The sequence below is a fragment of the Athene cunicularia genome (genome assembly GCF_003259725.1).
Source record: "Athene cunicularia isolate RWA chromosome 9 unlocalized genomic scaffold, athCun1 chr9_part1, whole genome shotgun sequence".
Classification (NCBI taxonomy): Eukaryota; Metazoa; Chordata; class Aves; order Strigiformes; family Strigidae; genus Athene; species Athene cunicularia.
In genome coordinates, this window is record NW_020799110.1 from 11496555 (window position 1) to 11515531 (window position 18977).

The 18977-nt window shown below is 37.8% G+C and overlaps 1 protein-coding gene across 1 annotated transcript in view; it reads right to left on the minus strand.

Moving 5' to 3' along the window:
• ARMC9 (armadillo repeat containing 9) overlaps positions 1-18977 on the minus strand; it is a 64384-nt gene that overhangs the window by 38879 nt on the left and 6528 nt on the right. Inside the window, exons 6-10 of the mRNA XM_026854616.1 lie at positions 18423-18433; positions 15910-15918; positions 14887-15044; positions 12914-13012; positions 5534-5569 (exon numbers count right to left, since the gene is read on the minus strand). Coding sequence (XP_026710417.1) covers positions 5534-5569; positions 12914-13012; positions 14887-15044; positions 15910-15918; positions 18423-18433 — 313 coding nt within the window. The remainder of the gene's footprint in view (positions 1-5533; positions 5570-12913; positions 13013-14886; positions 15045-15909; positions 15919-18422; positions 18434-18977) is intronic.

Sequence of the window (18977 nt, forward strand, 5' to 3'; positions counted from 1 at the left end):
CTTGGTAAAGATAGATGCATCACCCTTCCACACATACAACTTTTTGGCAAATGTAAGATTTTGCAAGCTTTTATAAATTTAAAACTACAGAAACTTCAACTGGAAAAACATTCAGAATTTTAAAAAACAATCAGATCAAGCAGGAAAAAGTCCCATTAATTCCCAAACTACTTTTTAAGCCATCAGATGGAGTACAGCAAAGCATCGGCTTTGTTCTGTAGTCTACCTACACCAAAAAGGCACCACACTGTGAGGCAGACCCTGTACTGGAGCACTGAGGGCTGGACCACTGAGAAGGAGAACCTACCTGTCCAACATTCACTTTTCTGATCAGACCCAAGTTTATCAGTCCCGAACCTGCACAGGAGGATGGCAGCTCTCTCAGGGAAAGCAATAAGGACACAGTTCATATCATGTCAGGTTCAGTGAGGCAGAACAGAAATGGTGAAAAGTTTTTCACAGCTAGTTTGTTCTTTGCTGCACCTTCATTTCTGAATCTGACAGACTATAGTCAGCACCACTGATAGGCAGAAAGAATGCAACCATGTTACAGGCAGAGACTGCCTTTCTTAATCTTCATGATTGCATTGTCATAAATAGATCTGTCATAAGTAATCTGTATCCCTCCAGTATGGCATACTGAGTAAGACATTGGCTTGGGTCTCAGAAGATACACTTCTAGTCCTGATTCAGCTACTGACTGCAGACAGAATTTAAACATATCATTTCACATCTCTGGGCCTCAATTTTTCTCATCTAGAAGGCAGATAAAGGCATCAATCTCCTGAATAAGCTGGTTTTTGAGATCTACCAATGAATGGCAGTGTGGAAGAGCTAAATTTTTTTTCAATTAAACAATAATGCTTACGGTACAACCACCACAAACAGAAAAGCAACGGATTTAGTGTTTATAACAGAATAATTCTGCAAAATAACAGCAGATACAGTATAGTAACAACTCTGGTACAAATTTATTTAGGCCTCAAGTAATTTTATGAGAACAAGAATTACAGTAAAATATTGCTTGGGAATTATATTTCTGGGTATTTTTTTGGCAATTACACAATCCAGCAGCTCTCCTGTGGCTCGCAGGGCTATGATTTCAAGGTCCATACTACTTCAGGTCAGACAACTGAGGCACTCTGTGAAGCACACAGCCACGCAGCGTGCTGAGGGACAGCATCACACACCCTCCATCTGTTGCTAAATGGGTCTGAAGAGATTTTCAGTCAGTTTAATTTTCGAACAAGCAATCTAAATGCAGTACCACCAAGTGCTGATAATTCAATTTAACATTCAGGCTACTTCTCGCCATAGAGTCTCAACTTTTCATCTTTTTATCCTCATTTTTAAAGAGGAAATACATGAGACACCCCAGACCCTCACAGCCCTGTTACCCTGCCAGCCTTTCTCTTCCTCATACCATGGACTCTTCACCTCTCACTCCCAGATTGGCTGGCACTACCTCTACACCCATTCCTCAGCTGCTTTCATTGCCTCCTGCAGCAGAAGCAGCAAGGGATGCCTGTCCCTGCACAGCTCCAGCTGATACCCCAGACAGGTCATAACAGTTTGTACCAAGCCCCATGCCTCATTTTTAATGCTGGCAGATTTGACAAGTTGGAAGCAGCAGTAGGAAGCACTGAGTTATGGACTTGTGTGCAAATTAAGCCTGGGGAACACAACCTATACTCTGCTGAAAATTTCATGGCTTCCTTCACACAAACATTTCTAATTAAAAGAGCAAAATACAGATCCATCCTCACATTTGATTTTAACTTGGCTTAATACTCTTATTCCTTAAGCAGAGTGCTCTTCTCGTCCTCACAAAGTGCCTTGCACCATGCAAGCAGGGAAGGGTAATTGTGCATCCTGAATTCCTTAACAGGTGGCCCACCAAAGCAAATACACTTTGGTCTCAGCACCTCCTTTCACATTTCACTAGGTAGTACTTGTTTGTTTGTTTCTGTTTCTCCTCTTTGGTACTGACCTGAGATGTCTCAATCTCAGGATATTTACAGACTTAATATCTTTACATAACCTAACCTCAAAAAGCTATGTTAAGCTCTAGTTCTTGATTTGCACATTAGCTTTAACAAAAGGAAAACCACACCTCAAATACAGTTGGGTCCTACAAATCAGCTCGTGGGCTTACTTACGTCAGCACACTTGCTTCATTTAAAACACATATTCTACCTAGTAGAAAAAGGTCATTGTCTTCACCATTATTTCTGTAGATCCAAAGCCAAGCTTCCACATGCATTACTTCTGGTGGGAGTGCCAGGTGAACCAGGCTTCACCCCTCTCACTACATTGCTACCATGGAAAGCAAAAGCAAGATTGTCAGGGAAAAAATCTGCCCTACCACCAAATTAATAACAAAACTCCAAGTTCTTTGCAAAATTTTAGCCATATGCTTTTAAAAACTGACATCTATGTTGCAGATACACATAAAAACATGAAGCCTTTAAAAATTATTTTTAGGAATGGATACATTTAACTGAGGAAAAGGTTAATACTGAAGTCTGGAAGTGGGCAGAACAGAGACCACTTCAACCTTTTGGCTTTTTGATCCTCAGATCCATTCTTCTCTTTCTTGGGTGTTCATTCTCAAATCCAAATGCTGAACTCTGATGATATCTTGTCAGTTCTGTGGCAATAATGCAAAAACTCCAACTGCACCATGTTTTTGACAGAGTATTTGGATGCTGTATAGTTGGGACTTATTCATAACAGCTACTTTTAAATAACTGGACAAAAGTAAAACCATTAGCACTGTACATTCATAGCCCTCAAAGCACTCTATATAAAGTAAATTCTTAATGTTCTTGTAAGGTTAGTAGAAACATTACGATCTTCATCTCCAGGTGATGAATCCAAGACCACAGACTGAAGGGCAATGAGAATCAAAGGCACTGCTGAGAGGTAAGTTCCTCATTACACATCCATCATGTCAACCACCAGACAACGTCCCAATCAGCCAAGTCTACATAGCTCCTCTGTACTACCAGTTTTCTTAGATTAAAAAGAATTTATTTCCTTAGCATTTTCTCCCAGTTCCTTTCCCCAGTCTTACCTTTCCTGGAACAGGTTAAATATTAGTTCAACTTTTTGAGTAATAATATTCCTGAAATTGCCAGTGAATGAAAAGAGCATGTAGAACATGGGGCATGCATGACTCATCTGCAATACATGACTCCCAGCATTCACAGACTTACTCTTGAACAACATACTTTTGATTAAAACCTATCCTGAGACAGAATCATGTCAGAACTGAAACACATGCAGAAACTAGGTGCCTTAACAAAAGGAAAAGAAACAAACACAAGAAAACAACAGCCCAAGCATAGCTCATTCTGGTAGGATCATGACTTATGTTGGTGTTGGTTCTTGCCAAAGACAAGCCAGGTGCCATATTAAGTAAAATAATTCTGTCACAATGCAGACCAGCCACAGATGGCAGCCCTTCATTTTTGAACTGAGGCATAAATATGAACAGTGTGGAATAAAACAAAAAAGTTCAAAGCGAAAAAAAACCCAACAATATTTATAAAAGAAAACAGATGCATTTCATGTGCAAGCCAAAACCACAACTGATTTTATCAAATACTGTAGCTCTGTATTCAAACTAACTCCACTTTGCTATTTGATGTATATATTCATCAAATGCCTAAATAGCCTATGAAGGCTAAAGCTGAAAGCCAGGTTCTGTTCTCAGTTACCACTCTCAAAATGTGCCATAAGAATTCAGTGTCAAGTGAATGGAGATTCGGAATTAATAATCAAAGATACATGATGAATATGTGAGGAGCAACCCAAAAATTTGACCATATTTGTACATAACATTATAACCCACAAATTTATGTTGAGCTAATTTGTTATACATTAATGAGAAGACTGCTACATGCAGCCTATGATGGATTAGGCTCCAAGCTTGTGTAACCTGGCAGGTCTACCGGGAATATGCAAATTTATTTCATAAGAAGATCTGCAAATGTTTTTAATTATTTTTTTTGTTTGTTTTCTTACTTATACTAGAAATATGCTGTTATGAAAACTTCCCATTTACCATACAAAACAGGTTCTCTAAGACACCTGAAGTGTACATAAAAAAGTAATACTGTAATACTATGTGATAATGCAATGACAACACAAAGTATAAAACACTATATATAAACAGCATGAGGAGTCTGAAAGCTATCTATGTATTCAAGAAAAACCTCAGAATTAGAGTCAGATAGCTTTAGAAAAAACTTTATGAACAACTCTGTGTTGTAAGTTACTGTATTTTACATCTCAAAGTTACATTTAACTAAGGCTACCTGTATAAGGGCAAAAGTTATCTTTGCTAAAGAAAAGTTAATTCATAATTGCTCATCTGTAATCAACTTTGCTCAATCTCAAAACAGACCATTATGGGAACAAAATGTTAAACATCCAGCAAAAGGTATCTGATATGACCATTCACATTATCAACAGGAACAGGTTAATTAATGCAGGTGGTCTTTTAAACACATGTGAATGCATATAGTATTCTCTACATTAAGATAAGAAGCAGCACATAAGGAATAGTCCATTGCATTCAATAATTTTATGACTATTTCTCAAAACAAAATGTTGTTTTAAGCAGGAAGTTGAGTGCCCACAGGGGTTACTGCAATTCTAAGTGATGAATAAGTTTGGAAAAAATGTAGTTTTTCTTTAAAGGTGAAATCTTGTTTTACCCAAGAAAAGGGATAAAAATATAAGTATGGATTATTTGAAAGTAGAATACTGACTGACATTTTTCAGAATCGGTGTCAATCACTTTATGAATTGATTACATCCTGAGTTACTTAGAAGTAGACTCATTTCCTCTGTTTGCAAAGAATGCACTGACTATGGGCAAAATTAGATACTTATGGTGTACTTGTAATATTGCCAGAATACAAACTTCCATCTGGGTTACAGAAGTCATAGCAATACACAGAATACTGTTGTGCTTTTTCAGTTTTCAATGAAAGAGGATCCATTTTAATTGTATGAATTTTATAATCTTTACTACGGAGAGTAAGTTTCACTTTAGAAATTAAAAATACAAATATGTAAAATATGACACACCTGAACTCAATTTGCTGTATTGTCTTAAGCAATAATATTTATTTGCTTTGTCAAAGGTGGTGTGGGATCAGCAGGTGCTGGCACACTTTAGAGACATTGTATACTATATACACTGATGTTCATGTGGAAGAAACAGTTGCTTTCTGCATGCTATAAGAAGCTGTGTTTCACATAAAAGTTGTGGACAAAGCTGCTCTTTTGCTGACATGCCATGTTATATGTATTATGAAGCCATAAGGTTACTCAGAACTTCTGTTCTTCATGCAGAAATTCCAAAACTCAAACATTTTTTGGTTCTTTATAAACCATACAGTTAATGTCATGACAAGTTAAAATGCATGGAAAATTGTTACACATAGTGAAATGAAAAGATTTAAAGGCTGTGACAGACTGAGCAGGCAACGTGAAAGGATATAAAGATATAGACACTTACATATCCGTCATCACAAGGGCTCATAGAGTAATATCCCTTTATGGGCAAACAGGCACACATTAAAATAAAGAAGATTAAAAAAATAAGTTAACAGAAATAAATCACAGAGAAATACACAGTTCTAAAAAAACATCAAATCAAAATTATCTAAAAATGAACAGACTGTTAGGTTTGAAAAGAAAAGTATAAGCACCTTCTCCCAATCCACATACTCGTGTGTTTTAGGACTGAAATCAGTGAGTCTCTCTTGTGATAAATTTACATTACAAGTTCTTCTTTCCACACCTGGCAAACATAGCTAGTCTGCACATTATTTCATTATAACTGTCAGAATAGCTCCATACCAAGCACTGACACTTTTATGTGAATATATGATTTCTGTTGTTGACTACACTGAAGCAGCTAAGAGAGAGCCACCAGTGAACATGGTATCAATCAGAGACCTCAGTTTCTGAGAAAGCAGCTGCAAGTATTCTCCATACTTGCTTTGACTGGAGTTCCTCACCAGCATGTAATGAAAGCAGAGAGAGAGAGAGAATTGAAATTGTTTCAGTAATGCTATCAATTCCTCATCCCAAAAGGCTCCAAGGATAAATTAAGAAACAGTCTCTGGAAGGAAACCTAAGATTTAGTTACTAAAATAAAAAATGGTGATAATTCATGGTTTGAGTAGTTTAGTACAAAATATGCCATGTTCTCTTTAATTAGACTAAAATATTTTAGTTGGAACAGCTTTGTATATAAAAAGAACAGTCTTAATTCAAAATTCAACACAATTCAACACAATAAGACCAACATTAATTATTCTGCTTCTAGTCTTTTGTGCAAACCTGCCAATACTTAGAGGACATATTTGTGCAGATGAACAAGCACATAAACACTGTATTTAGCAGGTTCCTCTAACAGACATATTCAGAAGGTATAAGAAACTTGCCACTCTTCACTTCAGCAGAAAATAAAGTTCTTTCTATTCTTTAACCAGTTTTAAAAATCTGACATTATTCTTTTCATTACCATCACAAGCATAATTCTCTGATGTGAATATTTTCATTTTTACGGTGCTATACACAAATACATACAGTTCCTGGTGAAGATATTTTAAAATTAAATTTAAGACAAAAGACAACATTGATAGACACCAGTAAGTGAGCAAAAGAAACCAGAAGATAACCTGTATCATGATGAAAGGGCATTTCAATACACACATGATCTGAGCCAGTGCAAATGTACGCAGGCATCAAGACAAAGATTACATTAAAGGAAAATTTTAACATTAAAGGAAACACAAAAAGTTGGACCAGACAACCTTTCAAGGTTCCTTCCAACTTGGACTATTCTATGATTTGAGGACAGTAACAGGAAAAGTTTGTGAAAACCCCTACTGACAGCAACATCTTACCTTTAGAGATGAGGAATTTATGCAAACAAAAATATCTGCCCAAGCTGCTGCAGGTAGTTGTATCACCTGCAGCAACTTGTGAAAAAGGCATCATATACTGTATCCGCAGAGTAAATCTTTGCTTACATAAAGAGGTAGATTTGTTTCTTCTTTACCATATATAGGTGGTAACATATAAGAATATTCCCATGGACAGGGATGGAGAAGACGATATATTTCATCCTAAGAAAAGCTTGCTTAGGCTAGATGCTTGTTTGCTGTACTGTGAATATTATTTTTAAATGAAAGAGCATACATCCACATAATGTTTGGTGAATTCACTCTAAATACTTGAGAGCAGTAAAAGACCAAAACAAAATAAAACACTTGTTACCCTGTCTCCTAGGTTTCATGGGGTCTACTGGTGCACAAAACCCTTTCACAAGTAAGAAACACCTGCCACCAACTATCTCAGCTTGATAGCATAATCACATTTGCACTAAATGCTTGTTTGAGGAAAAAGGCACAGTGCACAAGAAAGGAGCCCATGCTAGTCTTTACAGCTGTCCCAGAAAATAAAAAGATTCCTCCTTGTTTACAGTTTGTAAATGACAGTTTAACTTGATAGAAGAGCTGGTGCTTTTGTCCAGTGAGAGAACTAAAAAAAATAGAATTTTTCCACAGCTTCAAGAGTTGTGCCAAAAGAGACCTAAAACTTGCAAAGGACATTAATTCACCTAATTGTAGCTACAGGTAAATATAATCAGACTGAACAGCAGTAAAAACATAATGGGCATTTATTCTATTCCATGACACAGGAGCAATATATGCAAACAACTATACAGCCTTCTAGTCACAGATCCTACAGTGGTTAACACACATCTTGACTACTGACAGAAACTGTTCATCAGAAGCAGCAGTTCCCGTTTTCCCCTTAACCCAGATTTTAGAGAATCTTATTACACTATCCCTAATGCAAGAAATTCCAAGAAGGTGTATATCTTACTTGAATCGGTAAATCTCTTTGTGGGTTTAAAACATTAGCTGATGCTACTTTCAATGAGAAGTGAATGCACAACACTTCAGCAATAAAGAGCCAGAATCCTCTTGGCTTCATAATGTGTATTTAAACAGAAAATTGCAAACGAAAATTCAAGTGAATGTTTCCTCAGCTCATCAGACCTGGTGCTCTGACCTACTACTCTTAGATCCAGACATTATGCTCTGACAATTCTCTTGGGTTTCTTAACTCCCAATTCAGGACCACACATGTCAAATGACATGATGGAACATGGCAATAACAGCTAGGAAAAAAGACTTATGGTAAAACAGGGCTTTAGAGAAGCCTTGGAAGCACCTCCCAACTGTAACACAGTAGTGTGGCCTCTCTCCCACTACACACAGCAGGTGCATCCTGTTAATGGATTGTAGATCAGGCTCACAAACTGACCCAGGAGGTCACAGAGCTGGCAAGAGGCATGAAGTTGCTCTGCAAAAGAATGACATCCAAGACAGCTTACTGGAGAGCACAAAGCAACAGAAAACACCACAAGCCCTTGCTAAGTAAGATTTTGTGGGTATGATTACACTGGGAGTCTTTTGGTTAAGAGACGTCATTGCCTCCGGTCTTAAAGCAAGTTCAGTAAGAAAGACTTGTTCTGGGATTTGTCCTCCTGATATGAATTTCTTCCAGTATGAAAGGACAGGCCTTCAGCCACAGTGGGGGGCAAATCAGGAAGCTGATGTTTGTACAATAACAGCACACATTTGTGATGCATGCTACCTTTATTGTAATTTCAAAACCCGAGACTTCAAGGCTTTATATGACACAATACTACCTTCCTAACATTAAAAACCCAGCACAGAGAACAATGCACTAGGAACAGAATCAAATTTGCATACAAATAAAGCTACCAAGGACATAATCCAAGATATACTCTTTAATGTCCTTGGGCAGTACTTCATTCTGGTTACAGCACTGGTACAGTGCTCCTTCCCAGTATAACTTAAAACGACCAGTGTAGTATAGCTGATTTAAAAAAATATACTGTAGAGCTCAAGTATGCTTTAGCATTTTCTGCTCTTAGGACCTGCTCCCAAACCTGGATTGTCTGAGGTTGTGTTAGTACAGCTGTCTGTGAACACAAGCACCTCTTCTTTCCAAACTATGTAATGCACATCCACTCATCCCCTAAGTGGTAGAAACGTAAGGCTGCATGTCAGTACAACAAAAAAGCAGTTTCCTTGCTAATCATTTTCTTTTCTGCTCATCTATTTACAGATACTGATCTGCCAAAACTAATTTGTTTAAGGGTTTGGTCCTGACATCGATGATGTCTGTGAGATAGGGTCAAATCCTGAATACTCAAGGCAAAGAAGGGGAAAAAACCCACCAAACTACCATATTTAATGCCTGCCAAAACTTAGACTTAGACAAAAGACATAGACTTCTTTTTTAAACCTCTCACTTATCTTTCCTACACAGTGACCTAATGGTAAGGATGAGCAAAGGAGCTGCCCCTCTGCTAGTCTCTTCCCTCTGCAGTTATACAGGTGACTGCCACTTATAGCAGGAGTTTTGTGACATGGAGTAGCTGGGAAGACCACACTCTAATGTCTCTAATTAGTTATGAGCAAAAAGTGAAGGGACCTTCCAACACAAATCCAGCACAGATGTGGCAAATTCATGCTACTACTTAGTCTAGGTCACGATGCCTCCAGCTTTATTCCAAAACTTATGCAAAAACCTGAAACCACTTAAGGATAGAACAATAACATCTAAGTGTATAACAATGAGGTATTTGGAATCCTTGAAGAAAAAAGTAATGGGATGCCTTAGTGGCCTAGTGGCACTAATCAGAATTTGGTTTTTAGTCCATCTCATCTGGTTTTCTGGATCAACAGAGTCAGGGAGTAGTTAGAAGTAGTTTAGGATGATGAGGAAGGAGTCTCATTTTAATTCTCAGAAGATGTGCTACATATATTTTTTCATCTTACACTTATGTTTCTATATGTTTGCTATTCATGTATAAAACCAGAAATAAACAAGAAAATATAATCAATCAAGTATAGACAAAAGGATAAGATGAGGAAACCTGGTTATGATGCAGTGAAGGTCTACAAGTGAAGGCTGTAATTAGCTCTCCAAAACTTGGCTAATGCCTCAGACAGCCTGAGTGTGTGGGTCTGCTTATAGAAACAACATTAGATTTTAACCACAGTAGCTACTATAACCTCACTGTCAAGGAGTGACCTAAACCAGTCAAGAAACCCTTAATCTAAATAGTCTCAGTGCTATAGCTGTCCTGGTCCTTCCCTAGAGAATTTTGCTGGCACAGCAACTACCTCAAAAAGTGTGGGTAAAGGAGACACAAAGCAAAAATAGTTATGCTAGTAAAACCTACTGTAAAAATAGATAGATATGTGCCAGAAGAATACAGCTTTACTCAGCTTAACCTGGCTAATTTGGGACAGAAGGGAGGCAAAAATTTATTTACTGGAGGGAAAAAATCCACCACCACCAAATCCTGTTTCTCTGACCTATCTACATAGCTGAAGATTGTGCTTAAGTGGCCATAGTGGCATAAGTATAGTGACAAAGTGACATAGTGACAAAGGCGCTTCTGGAGCAGAAATGCTTTTGGAGACACTTTCAGAGAAGCAGGAGTAAATAAACATTATGTATAAGACCAACAGTCATTTCACAGTTGAGTTGTTTAGTAGAAGGAAACAGAGGAAGTATGGCTACAAGAGATTTTGAGTGGTCACCTAATCTGTCCTGGAGGAGCAGCCAAGCATCAACCATTTCTTGTAAATGGTAACCGTTTGTCAACCTTGTTCTTAAAAACCTTCAGTGACAGCAATTCTGACTGAAATGCTTCTACACCACTGCCTACCCACTTCTTCAATGATCATTTATTGTTCTTAAAACTCTTAAAAGTCTTTTTTTTTCATAGAGAAAGAAACAGATGCCTATACCTAAAGACTAAACTGGGCTGAACTGTACAAGGGCAGATGTTCATGCTAAAATAGCATATGTGGTAGGGGTACAGAAAGACGAGCAGTCTAGCAACAATCTACGCAGCTTTTATCAGTGAAGACAAAGCTTTAGCCACTTCTGCACTCTCTGCAGAGCAGATAAAAGAGCAAATCAGCACCTTGCATAAGGATGACACTCTTCCTTCTGCTCCCTTCCCAATAGGGTTCACAAGATCAGAGGATCTTCTGATAGAAAGAAAGTGTGAAAACCTGTGCAAAATGGAGCACCTTGAAAGCACAGGAGAAAAAGAGAAGCCTTGATTCAAGCAGAAAGCAGGAACAGATAGAAGAGGACATGTGGCTGTACAGTATGAATGATCTCAGTACAGGGAAGGGGAGCTGGGAGACACACACAACCCCCAGCATCAAATGGCAAAAATGTGGAAGACTGATGTACAGAGAGCATTATCTCAGAAAGCTATTGCCAGGGAAAGAGGGAAGACTCATGAAAATTGTTGATTAGAAGATGGGGGGGGGTGTATATTATGGGGTGGGAGATAGCATAACCATGCACCATGGACATGGTGTAAATCTGAGGAGAGAGGAGTTACAGACACTCCCTCATGTTGAGGTAGCGAACAGCAGTCCTGTTCCTTCCTGAAACCCTGGGATATGCAGCCTGCAAAGGCTGCTACAAGAGGATCTCCTAAATACATGGCAAGTCAGAGAAAGGAATGATGACCATTAACAGGGAAGTGAGGGCATTTAAAACAGCTTGAAGAGCAATGAGGAATAATATTTATATCTGAAAATATGAGCACATAGAAAAGGGAACATTTTTATTATCTCCTCATCTTTCTGTAACAGATTTAAGAGGAACAAAATGTACCCATAGCGTCATTGTTATTAAAAACCTTGGCTAGAATAAGGAGCAAGAATCTTATTTTTTTTCTGCTTTTCCTTTGACACTTCACAAAGCTCTCCTACTACGAAGTTTTGCCACAGCAAAAACAATACGCAGTTCATGACTTTGGCTTGTATTTGTGAAACAGTGGCACATAGTATTTTAATACTAAAATGTTTTAGTGCAATTTTAATGTTAACGCTTATTTGAAAAATTTGAAGCAGCTAGGTATTAAAAAAGGTTGTACTACTGAACAGCTCTTACACTATCATTAAGTCATTTAAAATTTCACACCCCCAGGCACAGTTTCACAGACACTAGAAACTATCTTAAGCTGGTTCTGTTGCTGAAAAACAAAAAAAAAGCTTCCTCTCCATTTAGTCAGATCAAGCAGAACATTAATGGGCACAAGAAGCAGCTAAGTATACTACAGACATATGAAAAGGAACAAGAGGCTGGTGAAGTGGGAAGAAAACATCCCTAGGGATCCTGAGCTGCTTATCAATAAGATCTAAGATCCTTAGATAATGGGGTTAAAGCCCATCATGTAAATCAACAAGTTCGCTTAGGTGTATCATCTAACTGCCCATCTAACAACTAGTTCACACAAACAAGGGAAGCCCTCCCTTGTTCCTCTTTTCCCTGTTTGTTCTCATGATCCTGTCTGATGTTTCTCCTTTAGCGGGCTAAGGCAATTCACTCTAGGGTTATAGGACCATCACTGACAGCAGAAAGGAACAGAGAATGTGTTCAGAGCTGAGCAACACAACCACCCTTTTCCAGCAAAATTAAATTAGCTAATATGTGCCATCAAACCACAGTCAGGACATGAGTTTTAAGGTTTGGGATTTTTAAAAAAAATTAAGTTAGTGTTTTAACAGATACACAGCTTACTGTTATCATAACAACAGAATTAATCACACTTATGCAGCTATGACTGCGTAACTGTGCCATTCACCAGCATTTGAAATCAACAAAATTTTATGTATTTCCATATTCTTATCCAAGCTTAGACACACTGTTTTGTCTCTACTACCTCACATTCCTTGTTCAATATACATCTTAAGTGGTATTGTCTTTTGGAGACAGCTACTGTAAAAACCCAAACATTAATACTTACCGTTCCAGGCCTCGTGAAGTCAATACTATGTGCTACACTTTGTCTCATCTGATTGCTAAACAAGCGAACACAAACACTCTGAAGATACTCTGGTGTGATCTAAACATTGGGAAACAAAGAGAACACAGGATTATATAAAAATTACAATTTCTACAAGATAAGTGTTTCTATACTAAAGGTTGGTTGTATTTTGCATTTTTTTAAGAGGGCAAGAAATCACACACCTGAGACTCATCAGTGTAAACACAAGGCAAGCACTGCGACTACAGTTCTGTTCAGAAATTAAGAAAAGAGTAAACTTTCTTCATCTGGGAATAGTTATGCTATTTACAAAACTAACACTAAATATTTTCAGAGAGTCTAGAAGAAAAACACTTTTTCACACCTATGTTTGAATACAGATTTTCCTCAGTCAAAAGGTAAGTTGTTCAAGTTTTGTGCTTTAGACTTAGACAGTGATATGCTGATGTGTTGTCTAGCTAAGAAGCAGAATTTACACAACTGTCTTGTACAGCAGAGAGAATAAATATGAATTACATAGTACAATACTTACAGTACTTTGTGTTTCAATGCAAAACATCTCAGTGTTTGTTTTTTTTTTTTTTCCTGGAAAACGTTCATCACAATAGAACTGCTAAATTTCAGAACAGTTACTAGCTTTCCCAGAAAAAAGGCAAGAGGACTGAGATTATAGAAATGCTACTGGGACACTTCTGATATTCTTAGACCTATAGTGAGACAACAAAACCCTTCAAATTCAGAAGGCTGTAACTTCAACATGATTTTATTCAGTGGATTCAGAAATGACAGAAACCAAGTTTCATAACGAAAGAGCACCCTCATCTGGACACACCTGGGAAGGATCAAATGACTGCCCAGCACAAGACTTACAAAGTAAATTAAACAAGCATCCCCAACAAAAGATAACCAGTGCCTGGTTGCTCCACCACAGAAGGGAAGAAAGTTTCACCTTGGAGAGCACTGAAGTGTGAAATGGGAGGCAGCAAATGAATGACTATGTATTTTTGACTATGTATTTTTTACTGTTATCGAAGTTCACGTGAGCAGATACCTTTCCTAATCTGCTGTAAAGCAAAATCCACACCCACAGGCAAACTCTTCCCTGCATTAATGATGTGAGCAGACAGTGACCCCAGATGCAGCATAACAAACTGCAAGATGTTCGTGCTGATGATGGGAGGAAGGCACATACTGACTTCTCAGCAGGCAGCACAGAACTCCCAGGTGATTCTCCCTGCTAACAATTCACAGCTCCTTTAAAAGCACCTAGAGGCCACTAATATCTACCATAAGAGTAATCTATAGTACAGAGAGAGGCACACTCACAGAGAAGATGGCACAAAAGATGAGGCATAAAATCATCTTTGTATAAAAAAATACCCACAAGAAAGTTGTACCTTCTCTGGTCACACACATGTGGCCTGTTTCACACAGTGAATAACTCATTCACTCCTACCCCAGTTCCCTTTACCAATTAAATTAACAAATTCATCTTAGCAGAACAGAGAGTAAAGCTTTTTCTCGCCAAAATTTTGGAAGAGAAGATTGTTTCCACCACAGTGTAATTTAAAACAGATCTGGCAGCAGTTTAAAAATATACAACTTCTGATGGGCTGGTCTGCAGTTAGCAATTTCGGCAATGCCCTCTAATTACTGCTGATGCCAAAGCTCAAAAGGGGACTCTAACAAGAGATCTGAGATGTCTTGTGAGATGGTGATAGTTTTCTCAAGATTTCTGAGCCAGCACAATTCAACCCATATTCTGCACTACCTTTATCCTAGCATACAGGGATAACAGAAGAATTTCTCATCCAAAGTGCGGTGTTTCGTTAGTAAAGAGACACAGTACTTACAGAAATGCTCAAAACTACAAAGCTTAATTCACATTTTAGTGGCCTCTCTCTGTTTTTTGGGGGGTGGGGAAGCAAGTACATGTCTGAGTCATCTCTTACCATCTTGCCATTTACTGTGGCCTCCAAGGAATCCACCAGCTCTGCAGTGACTCCAATGAGATTATGGTAGTCTGCCTGCATTTTGTTAAATCGTTTCAGGTAGGTCATGGTCCTCTGCTCAGATTCCACTAATTGTTGATGAAGATGTTGCAACATTTCTGACAAGAGAATAATAAAAAAGAAAAACCATCACAGCATTTCTACTGCTCTGAAGGGACAACTAAAACTGTTGCTGTGGAATTACTTTTATACAAGGGGTGGAATTTCACTGCAAAGATAATTCCACACCACTAGAGTGATTTCATTGCACTGCAACAGCTACAAGTATTTATTTTGCCTTAACTGCTCAAAGAAACAATTGCTTCGCAGTTACAGCGGCAATACAATTATTAGACAATAAACATCACTGAATATGTTTGTGAAGAGGATAGTGTTCTAAAGGTCTGTTAATACAAGAAGATCCATGCTATCAGAGACAAAATGAGGTTGTGGGCTGATACCAAATCAGAAGAACGTTTTAACAAAACGCAGCTCAGACTTGGTTAACTGAACTTCCTATCTGCAGGTGAGATTCATGCACTATCTTCTACATTCATTAAAGTAACAGTGGGTAAAAAACATCACACTGAGCAACTGGAAAGGTCAAGCAACCACTTTAAAGATAAAACAACACAACAGGAGAATGACAGTACTCAGAGATCCATGTCAGTGTTAGATTACACTGTGAGGCTGGGTGTTTTCTCCAGTTAATTTACAGAAATAGAACACTGATATTTAGGTTATGTAATGCTTTGCTTATTTTAAAGTAAATAATGTCTTCTATCTTCTAAGGAAAATGGAACAAGTCACAGGAAAAAAAAAAACCAAACCAACAGTCAAGTTATCCAGTTCCTCATCTGCTAATAAAATATTCACTGAAATCTTCAAACTTGCAAGGAATTCTCTACTTTATTCTTTAGTTCTACACAATATTCTTCAGGTAATTCTATCACTCACTGGTTGATGATAAACTGTATCAGTTACTTTTAGTACCTTCAGTTTCTGAAAATAACAAAACCAAAAAAAGTTTTATTTCTGCTACATTTTGTTCCTTTGGGTTCAATTACTTCAGAGACGAAAGAAGGAATCTAAGCACCAAAAACTGTATCCTCCACTCCAGTCTCAGACTTAGCCAAATCAGCGTTCTACATGGAAGTCAGGCATGGAATCTGGAGCTGTGAATCACAATGAACATCTTCATGACTGGACAAAACTATGGAAGCATAATAACACTATTGTTACTGCTGATGTTTATGTATTTTGCTAGAACATTGTGTTTTAAATTATTTTGCTGAAAAGCCACTATTGCTCTAGTTTTGTGAAAATCACACTGATCTGCAAAAAGACTGAATATGTGCCATAGGATTTCTGTTAATCAGTGGGCAGGAATCATTCTCTACAGGGTTTCAAACAGAAATAGGATTTGGTTTTACAGGTTTTAAAATGGTTTGGGTTAGAGTAGAGCATTCCAAACGGCCCAATACGACACAGTTAGGTTCAAATAGACCCATAGGGAAGTAAAATGAAGTAGCTAAGATGCAAAACTGGAAACTAGAAAACCTAGTTCCTGTTTCTGGCTTTGAACAGACTTTGCCCACGATCTCTGAGGAAACCGTTATCCTCTTTCATGATTCACTTTCACGATATCTCTCTCTAAAAAGATGTAGATCATATGTTTCCATAACACAGAAGCACTGCAAAACATAACTGATATAAGCAGAAATCTTTGGGAACTTCATTTGGAGAATCTTAAACAGTACAAATTTTCACCACGCAGTTAACAGTTACGCTCTGTGTTTAAAAAAAGCTCAACATACAGTACCTTGGAGCCATAATAAACAAGCTCTGGAGAATTTAGGTGTACTTATTCAAAAACTATCCCTTGCCATTTGCTCCCCTGCTCTCTGAAGTTGGGCATGAAACTCTGCTGTCCCATGGCAACTGGTGTAGGGGGGTGGTAATCTTGATCAGAGGGAAAAATGGGGAGTGGAAATGCTGTATTAGCACCAGGGCTTATCTGGAAGAGCCTTCGAAAGTCGTCTTCTACCATGGCAATGTAGTTATATTGCAGGTAATGATGTACTAATCATGCACAAATATCTGCCAAACAACTTCCAACAAACTGCTTGAAAAAGTGATAAACATGTGGATGTAAGATATGCAAAACTGCCAGAAAAATACTATTCAAATAGAACTGTTTGTAAAGTTTTCATTACAAATGGAAAAGTTATTAGATCTCTGTGAATTCAGATGTTGGAAATTGCTTTAAAAACTTGTCACATCTTATGGATTTCAGTATTTGTGAAATAGGCTGCTCTTATCCCATTTATATTAAAAGCAGTAGATGGCAGAACAGCGTATTTTTACTTTCGGAAAACTTAGCAATATTATCATTTTATTGAGATCTTTTAGAGAAAATATGCACTAATAGAATTTAGCTATAAACTTTAGGTATAAATTGACAGTCTTAAAGCATGGAATACAGAGAAAGCAAATTTACTTACTTCTAATAGGTACTTTTTCAAAATCTGCAAGTTCAGGAAAAAAAAAAAAAAAAAAAAAAAAAAAAAAAAAAAAAAAAGACAGTTATTTTACTCTCACAGCCTCCTCCCCTCTAAGAATGGCTGCCTTCTGAGAACCATTCATGAACCACAGCATTCTGCACCTGCAGGATTTGACTGACACCTGACATGAAACTGCAAATCAAGCCATCCTTGGGATGTTTTTCTTATACTTTCTAGGAGGGAGCCAAAAACGGTGTGAAATCACAATATAAGCTGTGACAAGCCACAGATCGTGCTCAAATCTAGTAAAATATATTTGGGGGATGGGGGAAGAACAGAACACTAGAATAGCTCCCAGTAACATTAAGTAACCTTGCTGAGAGCACCAAACTTTTTACAATTCTTTAAGCTGTTAAAACCACCTCAGCTGCAATCAATATCCATCAACTTGAAAATCAGAAGAGATAGCTTCCAAAGACAACCCAAATTATTCTTCCTTGATAATAGTCATTCCATTCTGATTTTATTTTTGCTCTACAGCCATCACTGCTAAACCGCTACCATAGCTTTAATATTATACAGCTCCAAAACAAGAAGATTTTTCTAAACTAATAGATTCTGAGAGCAACTACTGCACAAAACTAGCCATTCTTCAGCACTATGTTCCTCTGCCTAGATGAGCAAAACTGGAATATATTTTAACCGTGATACAACACATTTGATTCAGAAATTTCCAGTGAATTCATCTAGAGTGTAACTTTCACTCCAAGGAAAGTTGGAAGCACCAAACATAAACCTACTCATAATTTGCTTGCTTTTCTTAGCCCAGTGAGGAAAGTTTCCAGTGATGAAAATCCATCTTCCAACTACAGTCAGTGGGAAAAACTACATAATCAAAACTCAGTGCAGCTCATGAATGCTAGTCTTGGCAATTAAGAAATGGGATCCAATTTAGCCCTTGCCTGTTAAATCCAGGGATTATCGATTAGAAACACTGGCCGTTACTGAGAAAAGGGAGTCAAAGACAGGAATCACTAAGTCTCAACATATCTTGCATTTTTTTATCACTGTCTTCTCACACAAGTAATTTTACTAAAAAAGGAAAAGTATTTCCTGACAGTTTCTCTTACTGAAAAAGCAGGAAGCTTTCATCATTGACATGTAGCTGACTCAAATACAGACAGATGTTGGAAGAGTGGGTCCTGTGCTGCCCCATTTCCTCCATGCATACCTGCCATATCCCCATAACCAGTATCATCAGTCGTGCAGATAGATCAGGGAGCTACCAGTCCAGGTAAAAAATAATATTTAATTGCTTGTTTAAAATGTTAAATCCTTGCCATCTGAGTCAGGATTGGGGAAAAGGAAAGGGTGCCTTTCAGAGGCAGTTCACGTTTATGTCACCTTGCAGGTGTGATCATACTGCACCCATAACAGGAGTCAGAGAACAACACAACACCTTTGTCTTCTCTCTTGCCCTCTCCCAGACACAAGTCCCAACACTGACAAATACTTTCTACATATGATAAGCTTATAGAAGGGCGGGGG